We start from the raw sequence: 11306 nt of genomic DNA, 5'->3' as shown, positions 1-11306 counted from the left end.
ACAGACACTGTGCCGAAAATGCTGCCCCGTTCTAAGGCTCTGTCTTAATTGTCTCGTGTCAGAACTAGAGACATCTTATAAATAAAGTCCGTATTGTCTCATGTCAGAACTAGAGACATCTTATAAATACAGTCCGTATTGTCTCGTGTCAGAACTAGAGACATCTTATAAATAAAGTCCGTTCCAAGAGGGTGTTTTTTTTTGTGGGGAGAGATTAATCAAATTTGAAATTTCATATATATATATAGGCCTATATGACTATATTTTTATTTATAAATATAAAGCCTATATATGCATACAAAGATCTGTATCTATTTTTGTAGCACTCGGATTATTACAAATAATTTAACTTATTGTGCGAAATTAAAATGTACTGACTCAGTTCTAGCAGTATCAAAAAGGTAATTGCTATATTCACAGCCACTAACTTTGTTATTATTACAATGGCGACTAAAATGATAACACTTAGGACGGCTGTTACCCAACTAGGACTTTTGCTTCAAAAGTTCCCTCGTTCTTCAATGCTGAATCAAAATGCTGTTATTACCAGATGCATGCATTTCAATTATGTTCCCGAAACACCAGCGAAAGAATTTGGTAAGAGTGAGATCTAGAGATAGTCTATGTTCTTTTACATTTAGCGAGCCAGTAACACTCCTGCCTCTGCTCTGAGACTGGCGCTGAGTGGTGCTGTCAGTGAAGTTGAGTGAACACGCTGATGTAACGTAGAAAAAGCTACGGGGCTCATGAAAAAGTGAAAACAGTGCCTATGCTTAGGACAGAACGCTTATAGGGCCTAGGATTTTTGAAACAAAACATCAACAACACCCAATGTGGAGGATGAGGCTGACAGTGGAAGGCCAACGGCATACAGCAAAAAAAAAAAAAAAAAACAACATACACACAAAACACAACAATGTGTCTACATTTCTTTTGTTATTCATTTTCTTACCAGGTGTTCAAATAAATATGTAACAAAATTTGAGGCTGGTGTAAATTATCTTATTGTACTGTTAATTATTGTGAAGATCAAAGTTCGATTATTATTAACTAGGGAGGCTCACTAACTTAAAAGCGTCCTTGGTTGCTAACCAGAACATGGCGTAAGGATCGGACCATGACTTCCGGCGAGTTTTTCGACTTAGTTCCAGAGACCTTCTTAGAATTACTTTTAAAAATGTTTATCACGAGTAAAATGGCGGGTTTTCACGTTATAAAAACATGCTATAGGTGGCAAGGTTAAATATGCCAGAAAAGCATTTTCAGAAATTGCTTTGGGGAATGTAGGCTAAATTTAAAGTCGGTGTCATTCAAAATAATATAACTTTTTAAATATAGATCTCCATATCACAAAATTGATTTCCAAAGTAAAGCATTATTAGTTTTATCATTCTATGAAAAAATAAATCAAATATCTTCAACACTTTTTTTTATAAGATGTGTCCAAAAAATGACAACCAATTTTTTTCATTTTTTTTGACCACGTGACCGCTATTTGAATGGATACGTTTACCTGGCATGGTTTTTTATTTTGCTCTTTTGTACAATAAAAAATGTTATAAAATTAAAGAAATAAAAGAATTCAAACATCACTTCTGTCTTGTCTTTTTTAAAATTCTTTTCTGATGACATTCTCTTAAATTTTTTTCCTCTATAAATATATCCCGACGATAGACGGGCCAATTCTACTTTTAGGAACTCTCTTGTGAAAAAAAATTAGATCTATTTCACGGTCACTTAAAAAGTTAAACCTTTCAACTTTTAACCAGGTTGTCATGGATGATCCGTCATATCATAGCTGTGAGTGACAAATAAATTTAAAATTCAATAATTTAGTCTAAACTCGCTTCAACCCCCAAATTTAGTGTCTAGAGGATAAAGTATGGACGTTTTTTATTCAGTTGTCATGTTTAAATTGAGAATTAAGTAGATTTCACAAATAGTAAGAAAAACTATTATTAACCCTTTGAGCCAGCCAAGCCGGTACACCGGCTTCAACATTAGGCATATATGTCCTAAAAGCCGGTTTTCCGGCCCGATGATCTAGCGGCCGGTATACCGTCTAATTAAATATAATTAGCAGAAGACTGACTAAAACTGCGCATATGTCTTTTTAGTGCGTGATTATGATTCTAAAAATAGATTTTAGGAAAAGTGAAAGTGTTTACATTTCGTAGCAATTCCGCCGAAACGAAAAGCTGAGCCACAGCCATCGACTTCAGCACATAAAGTTGGTGCAAAAGATGAAGCAAAAGACCGAAATATCGCCAAAAGAAGTAGAATGACTGCATCTCAGGCAATACAACTACTTATTGATTCTAATGAAGAAGATAATATTCCTAGTCTATATTGTGATGATAGTGACGTTGAAGTTGAATTTGAGACTGAACTCAGTGACATTGAAATTGACAGTGACAATGAAACTTTTCAAGTACGTTATGGTGCACGTGGTGCCAAAGACAAAGACTTGCCTAAACGAAAAAAACAACTGTTTACTGGTGCAAAACATGCGAAGTTTTTCTTTGCATTGGGTCCGGCAGTGATAACTGTTTTGAAAGTTATCACATAAAAGTGGACTTCTGGCGATGAACTAGTGTGGCCAGGTATCTATAATAACAAAACAATTACTAAATGTATATTGGTTTCTTTTATGTTCTATCAAAACAATAACTACGTGTTTATTTGATCCTGAGTCTGGATACCAAATTTGGTCTGATTATCTCAAATGGTTCAAAAGTTATAGGCAAAGTTAGAAGCAGATAAGTGAAAATTGGTTTGGCCCTGGGAGCTCAGGAAATGGGAGAAATTAGGCCAGGGAGGCCAGGGCTCAAAGGGTTAAAAAGCATAGGCTAATTCCTAGATTTTCTTAATAAATCTAGAATTTACCCAAATTTCAAATTAAGCATGACTACTGAATAATAGACCTCCATATTTAATCCATTAGGCACTAATTTAGAAGTTTTTAGTTCGTTTTAAACTAAATTACTTAATTTAATATTTATTGACACTCACAAAAATGCACAACACACCTCTCCATGACAGCTTGAAGCTAAAGAAAACCACAAATAGATTAGACTTTTTAAGTGGCCATGTACCCAAAGTTCCCCACTAGTGATCATCAAATAGCGGTCACGTGGTTTAAAAAAATAAATAAATTTGGTTGTCATTCAAAAGTCGTGTCTTATTTTAAAAAGCGCATGCAGTATTTTATTTATTTCTTCATATAATGATAAACCTAATAGTTCTACAACCTCCAATTCATTTTTGTGACCTCCGGGCTGATATTTTAGAAGTTCTATTAATTGTAATGAGACCGACTTTTAAATTTAGCCTTCATTCTCCAAAGCAAATTTTAAAATGCTTTCCTGGCATATTTAGTCTTGCCACCTATAGCATGTTTTTATAACGTGAAAACCCGCCATTTTACTCATGATAAACATTTTTCATAGTAATTCTAAGAAGTATCTGGAACTAAGACAAAAAATTGTCGGAAGTCATGCATCCGGTCCGTACGCCATATTGTTGTTAGCAACCGGCCACGCCTCCGGGTTAGCGAGAAATACTACTAATTCCTTTCCAGTTTGTTATTCAATAAGCATGTTACTAAAAATCACCACCCATATTCTGCAATTTGTTATCAGGCTATAGTCTCATATTAAAGTAATAATTAGATTTAGCAAGATTTTTTTTTTGACTGGAGCAAATTAAAGATAAAGCTTCTGATTTTAATTGTTATTGAAATAATTTGTTCTAAAAGGCATATAAAATAAAATAAAAATTGAGACCAAAAAAGTAAATACTAGATCTAGAAACCATAATAAAAATTAAGTTTTTTAATGTTCATTTTATTGGTTTACTTGCCACGTTACTATTTCAATTATCAATTTATCATTATTTTGGAAGCTATAAAATGAGTTTTTTGTAAGTGAATGATTTCATTCTCTAAATGAGCTTGGACCTTGCATATGGGTTTAGTTGTTTATTTGTGATGGATATACTTAATAATGGATAAACAAATTTCAATTTTACACAGGCTGTATAATTTGCAAAGAATGAAATGGTAGCTATGGTTTCCTAAAATTGATGGAAAATGTCTTAAATGGTGGATTTCTAAAAAAAAGTCAGCAACTCAACTACATTGACATTTAATGATGGAAGAAAATATTTGTGATCTCAACTAATATAATTATAACTATGTTAGTCCAACATGTGTTATGATATAGGGTTACACCCTGTTGCCAAAAGTTTCTCTCTCTTGAATAAATTAATTACATTTTTTTAGTACCGGTGTGCTACATTTATAGATTTTTAAAAATAGATTTTGGTTTTGTCAGGGGAAACTACTCCTACTTATAAATATGTTTCAGTCCATTTTTGTTCTACTACATTTTCAGGGGAAACTACTCCTACTTATTAATTTGTTTCAGTCCATTTTTGTTCTGCTACATTTTCAGGGGAAACTACTCGAATGAACTTGTTTCAGTCTATTACAAGTGCTCTAGACATTGCCCTTGCCAAAGATTCCTCAGCAGGTTTGTAGGAGATATTAAAACATTTATACTGTGTTTTATGTTAGTTGCAGCAAGATGAAAAGGTTATATGTTGACTGGCTTATATACAATTTGTTCTCAGCAGCTACTGGCACGTTAAATGACCAGGATTTAAAGTAGTGTAAACCATTGCAGCATTGTGCTTTAAGCTCAACTGTTAACTATCTGTCAGTCTCAGCTCTGTCCACTGAACTTTCTGAGTCTCAGCGCTGTTAACTTTTTGACAGTCTAAAATTTGAGCTATTTTAGTTTTGTAATGTAGTTTTTATAACAGTTAAGGCAGTACTATGTTCATTTATGGTTAATTAAACTCCACAAAATCACCCTTGATTTATGCCTCTTCCAACTGATCTTTCCTGAAGATAATCCACTGCGGGCAAGTTTTCTTTCTTCTTAATTTTAATTGCAAAGTTTGTTAATTTGTTGTATTTTTCTGTTTTAGTTCTGTTTGGTGAAGATGTAGCATTTGGTGGTGTGTTTAGATGTAGTGTTGGACTTAAGGACAAATATGGTAAGTGTTTTTTCTGATGTTTTGTTAATCTTACAGGTGTAGACCATGTTTTCTTTAACTGGGTTATGTTACTGTCTTAGGTGTAGACCATGTTTTCTTTAACTGGTTCATGTTACTGTCTTAGGTGCAGACCGTGTTTTCAACAGTCCTCTGAGTGAGCAGGGGATCGTGGCATTTGGTATTGGAATAGCACTGACTGGTGCCACTGCCATAGCAGAGATTCAGTTTGCTGACTACATCTTCCCAGGCTTTGATCAGGTACACGCCCACTTCCTCTCTGGCTGGCCCATATAGCTGTCAGCTCTCACTAGTTTACTTCAGCATGTTTATAAGATGGTTAAACTTTGTTCCAATTCAGTTGGCTATTAGTTCAGCCTGTGTAGTAGTTTTATTTGTTTTTTTTTTGTTTTTTTTGTAAGTTAGCAGAAATAGGCCTTTGTTAGCTTTCCTAATTATTTAAGTTACCTCCCCTTGATCAGTAAGAAGAAGAAAGCCTTTTGTTTTATGGCTGTAAATTTTGGTAATTATTTCATGGTTTCATTGTTTAAGTTACTACAGAAAATACAATAATTGTTTGAATAGTAATTTTATTCTTTAAGTTAAGGAATGAAGCTGCCATGTACAGATACAGATCTGGTAATGAATTTGACTGCGGCAGGCTGACTATTAGAGCACCATGCAGCGCGGTGGGGCATGGGTCCCTGTATCACTCGCAGAGTGTGGAGGCTTTCTTTGCTCACTGTCCTGGGTTAAAAGTAAGTCACTTAGTGTTACCTTGTATGAAGTAACTTAATGCTCCCTTGTATGAAGTAACTTAGTGTTACCTTGTATGAAGTAATTTAGTGTTACCTTGTATGAAGTAATTTAGTGTTACCTTGTATGAAGTAACTTAGTGTTACCTTGTATGAAGTAACTTAATGCTCCCTTGTATGAAGTAACTTAATGCTCCCTTGTATGAAGTAATTTAATGCTACCTTGTATGAAGTAATTTAGTGTTACCTTGTATGAAGTAATTTAGTGTTACCTTGTATGAAGTAACTTAGTGTTACCTTGTATGAAGTAACTTAATGCTACCTTGTATGAAGTAATTTAGTGTTACCTTGTATGAAGTAACCTTATGTTACCTTGTATGAAGTAACTTAGTGTTACCTTGTATGAAGTAACTTAATGTTACCTTGTATGAAGTAACTTAGTGTTACCTTGTATGAAGTAACTTAGTGTTACCTTGTATAAAGTAACTTAGTGTTACCTTGTATGAAGATAACTTAGTGTTACCTTGTATGAAGTAATTTAGTGTTACCTTGTATGAAGTAACTTAATGCTCCCTTGTATGAAGTAACTTAGTGTTACCTTGTATAAAGTAACTTAGTGTTACCTTGTATGAAGAATGAGTTGGTGTGAAAAGTAGTAGGGACAGATGACCATTATTAAAGAAAATAAGTCTAAAAATGTGGTTTTGTGGTTAGTAGCCTAACCTTTGTTAATTAGGCAAAACCTTATTTGTTGTTGTAACACTGCTATGGAAGATGGCCCAACAGTTGTTAAATTAGCCAAAACCTTTTTTTTTTTGGTTGTTAGAAAACTGCATTCCTTACCAGATATAAGCAAATGTTGATGCTAATCAGTAGGCTACAGTAATGTACTACTTATTAATAAAAAAATCAATTTTAAAATGATATCAACACAATTAATTTTTTTTATATTGGCTATTTTTGGAGTTTTGATCCTTTCTAGAAGATTTGAGTAATCCCATCTATACTAAACAATAAATGCTGGCTATTTAGTAACAGCTAAATATCCAAATTTCAGTAATGTTGGATTAATTTTATTTTCCGCACACATAAATCCATTGTGTATATATGTTAACATAAAGTTTAGAATTTTTTAGAGGGCCAAAAAATCCCAATTAAAGATTTGCTGTAACTTTTATAGAGTTGTTTCCCCTGCACTGATCAAAGAGTCCAAAGACTAGATCTTGTAAGCTTATGCTTTCCATCAATGTTTACCTTTATTATATTTTTGTATGGCTCAATAGAACAACTCTTATACACAAACCAGTATGCTGTGGAACTATTCTACTTTCATTTTCTCTATGAAGGGGTCTTTTTCTTTTGGTGATTAGTATTGCACTTGAACTTTGATTTTCTCTATTGGCTGAAAGGGAATCTTCTGTTAGGAGTCACAGGATGTTTAGTGGACTGACAGTCCTCAGTCAGTAGCAAAAATAGTCTTGAGTGTGTGTACTGTTGTCAGTCAGTGTGTGTGTGATAAAAGTAAGGTTTGTGTGTGTGATAAAAGTAAGGTTTGTGTGTGTGATAAAAGTAAGGTTTGTGTGTGTGATAAAAGTAAGGTTTGTGTGTGTGATAAAAGTAAGGTTTGTGTGTGTGTGATAAAAGTAAGGTTTGTGTGTGTGATAAAAGTAAGGTTTGTTTGTGTGATAAAAGTAAGGTTTGTGTGTGTGATAAAAGTAAGGTTTGTGTGTGTGATAAAAGTAAGGTTTGTGTGTGTGATAAAAGTAAGGTTTGTGTGTGTGATAAAAGTAAGGTTTGTGTGTGTGATAAAAGTAAGGTTTGTGTGTGTGATAAAAGTAAGGTTTGTGTGTGTGATAAAAGTAAGGTTTGTGTGTGTGATAAAAGTCAGTTATGTTTATGTAATCATATAGGACATGTCATACAGCCATGTTGTGTGAGGTCATGTCATACAGCCATGTTGTGTGAGGTCATGTCATCCAGCCATGTTGTGTGAGGTCATGTCATACAGCCATGTTGTGTGAGGTCATGTCATACAGCCATGTTGTGTGAGGTCATGTCATACAGCCATGTTGTGTGAGGTCATGTCATACAGCCATGTTGTGGTTAAACAACCAAGGTGGACCACATCTTCCAATGTTTTTGTTTGTTTTTTCCTCCCACTGTCAACAAAGAGACAGAAAGCTGAAGCTAAATATGGGTTTTACTTCAATTTTTTTTTACAGAAACCACAGCCACTCCCCTTCCTAAAATTGCTTTTATTCAATGCAAGGACTTTCTCCTGCTGAATCTAGCTACACTGGTCAAGTGGTGGATATCACCCTTTATTAGACGGGTGATAGAAACCAAGTTGCAAAAAATAAGTTTAAAAAGATGCTTTTCTTTTAAAAACAAATATCTGAACAGTTTTTCTTAGGACCCTAACTTTAAAAGTAAATAGGCTGTTGTCTAGCTGTGCTTCAACCCTTTCTGCCACCAACCCTTTCTGTCACCAACCCTTTCTGCCACCAACCCTATCTCGCCCTATCATTTCTACCACAATCTCTGACGACCACTGCCCTAGCAACGCCTACCCTACCTACCATCTACCCTACCAATCCCCTACCCAGCCAACCCCCTACCCTACCAACCCCCTACCCTACCAACCCCTACCCTACCAACCCCTACCCTACCAACCCCCTACCAACCCCCTACCCTACCAATCCCCTACCAACCCCCTACCCTACCAACCCCCTACCCTACCAACCCCCTACCCTACCAACCCCCTACCCTACCAACCCCTACCCTACCAACCCCCTACCCTACCAATCCCCTACCAACCCCCTACCCTACCAATCCCCTACCAACCCCCTACCCTACCAACCCCCTACCCTACCAATCCCCTACCAACCCCCTACCCTACCAATCCCCTACCAACCCCCTACCCTACCAACCCCCTACCCTACCAATCCCCTACCAACCCCCTACCCTACCAACCCCCTACCCTACCAATCCCCTACCAACCCCCTACCCTACCAACCCCCTACCCTACCAACCCCCTACCCTACCAATCCCCTACCAATCCCCTACCAACCCCCTACCAACCCCCTACCCTACCAACCCCCTACCCTACCAATCCCCTACCAATCCCCTACCAACCCCCTACCCTACCAATCCCCTACCAATCCCCTACCAATCCCCTACCAACCCCCTACCCTACCAACCCCCTACCCTACCAACCCCCTACCAACCCCCTACCCTACCAATCCCCTACCAATCCCCTACCAATCCCCTACCAATCCCCTACCAACCCCCTACCCTACCAACCCCCTACCCTACCAATCCCCTACCAACCCCCTACCCTACCAATCCCCTACCAACCCCCTACCCTACCAACCCCCTACCCTACCAACACCCTACCCTACCAACCCCTACCCTAAAAACCCCCTACCCTACCAACCCCCTACCCTACCAATCCCCTACCAACCCCCTACCCTACCAACCCCCTACCCTACCAATCCCCTACCAATCCCCTACCAACCCCCTACCCTACCAACCCCCTACCCTACCAATCCCCTACCAACCCCTACCCTAAAAACCCCCTACCCTACCAACCCCCTACCCTACCAATCCCCTACCAACCCCCTACCCTACCAATCCCCTACCAACCCCCTACCCTACCAACCCCCTACCAACCCCCTACCAACCCCCTACCAACCCCCTACCCTACCAACCCCCTACCCTACCAATCCCCTACCAACCCCCTACCCTACCAATCCCCTACCAACCCCCTACCCTACCAATCCCCTACCAACCCCCTACCCTACCAATCCCCTACCAACCCCCTACCCTACCAACCCCCTACCCTACCAATCCCCTACCAACCCCCTACCCTGCCTACTACCATCCCTGCCTGACACCTGGGTTGAAGTAAATGACCCACATTACTGATGATTTAAGTCAGCCGTGTGTACCCCCCCCCCGAGTGTATCGAGATATTTGTTTTCCTGAAATTGACATCTGGCCAGCCAGTCCTCGTGTTGTATTTCCCACAGCTGGTACTTGCTTTATAAGCACAATTTATCCTTGTGATCAAAACAATCAGTTTATCTTCACTATATGAAATGACTGGTGTTCTACTACAGTTGTTTAAAGTTTGTTAATAAACCCCTTCATAAAGCTTACAACCCTATCAGTATATTCTTTTTGTTCATGTCACATTCCACCTCTTGTGTAGGGCTCCCACCTCTTCCATATGTTGATGTCACTTATGTAGGGCTCCCACCTCTTCCATATGTTGACATCACTTGTGTAGGGCTCCCACCTCTTCCATATGTTGATGTCACTTGTGTAGGGCTCCCACCTCTTCCATATGTTGACATCACTTGTGTAGGGCTCCCACCTCTTCCATATGTTGATGTCACTTGTGTAGGGCTCCCACCTCTTCCATATGTTGACATCACTTGTGTAGGGCTCCCACCTCTTCCATATGTTGATGTCACTTGTGTAGGGCTCCCACCTCTTCCATATGTTGACATCACTTGTGTAGGGCTCCCACCTCTTCCATATGTTGACATCACTTGTGTAGGGCTCCCATCTCTTCCATATGTTGATGTCACTTGTGTAGGGCTCCCACCTCTTCCATATGTTGACATCACTTGTGTAGGGCTCCCATCTCTTCCATATGTTGATGTCACTTGTGTAGGGCTCCCACCTCTTCCATATGTTGACATCACTTGTGTAGGGCTCCCACCTCTTCCATATGTTGATGTCACTTGTGTAGGGCTCCCACCTCTTCCATATGTTGACATCACTTGTGTAGGGCTCCCACCTCTTCCATATGTTGACATCACTTGTGTAGGGCTCCCACCTCTTCCATATGTTGATGTCACTTGTGTAGGGCTCCCACCTCTTCCATATGTTGACATCACTTGTGTAGGGCTCCCACCTCTTCCATATGTTGATGTCACTTGTGTAGGGCTCCCACCTCTTCCACATGTTGACATCACTTGTGTAGGGCTCCCACCTCTTCCATATGTTGACATCACTTGTGTAGGGCTCCCACCTCTTCCATATGTTGACATCACTTGTGTAGGGCTCACATCACTTGTGTAGGGCTCCCACCTCTTCCATATGTTGATGTCACTTGTGTAGGGCTCCCACCTCTTCCATATGTTGACATCACTTGTGTAGAGCTCCCACCTCTTCCATATGTTGACATCACTTGTGTAGGGCTCACATCACTTGTGTAGGGCTCCCACCTCTTCCATATGTTGATGTCACTTGTGTAGGGCTCCCACCTCTTCCATATGTTGACATCACTTGTGTAGGGCTCCCACCTCTTCCATATGTTGATGTCACTTGTGTAGGGCTCCCACCTCTTCCATATGTTGATGTCACTTGTGTAGGGCTCCCACCTCTTCCATATGTTGATGTCACTTGTGTAGGGCTCCCACCTCTTCCATATGTTGACATCACTTGTGTAGGGCTCCCACCTCTTCCATATGTTGATGTCAC

General features: G+C 39.0%; 1 protein-coding gene across 1 annotated transcript in view; it reads left to right on the top strand.

The window, feature by feature from the left end:
* The first annotated feature begins 427 nt into the window (after nt 1–427).
* LOC131948691 (2-oxoisovalerate dehydrogenase subunit beta, mitochondrial) overlaps nt 428–11306 on the top strand; it is a 43344-nt gene continuing 32465 nt past the window's right edge. The window contains exons 1-5 of the mRNA XM_059310348.1: nt 428–597; nt 4455–4532; nt 4993–5061; nt 5186–5319; nt 5661–5816. Of these exons, the coding sequence (XP_059166331.1) occupies nt 444–597; nt 4455–4532; nt 4993–5061; nt 5186–5319; nt 5661–5816 (591 nt within the window). The 5' untranslated portion in view covers nt 428–443. The remainder of the gene's footprint in view (nt 598–4454; nt 4533–4992; nt 5062–5185; nt 5320–5660; nt 5817–11306) is intronic.

This window comes from Physella acuta, unplaced genomic scaffold (assembly GCF_028476545.2).
Source record: "Physella acuta isolate Inbredline_101_S28 unplaced genomic scaffold, ASM2847654v3 ptg000658l, whole genome shotgun sequence".
NCBI classification, from domain to species: domain Eukaryota; kingdom Metazoa; phylum Mollusca; class Gastropoda; family Physidae; genus Physella; species Physella acuta.
Note: the sequence above shows the minus strand (reverse complement) of the source record. Positions and strands in the feature narration are given on the sequence as shown.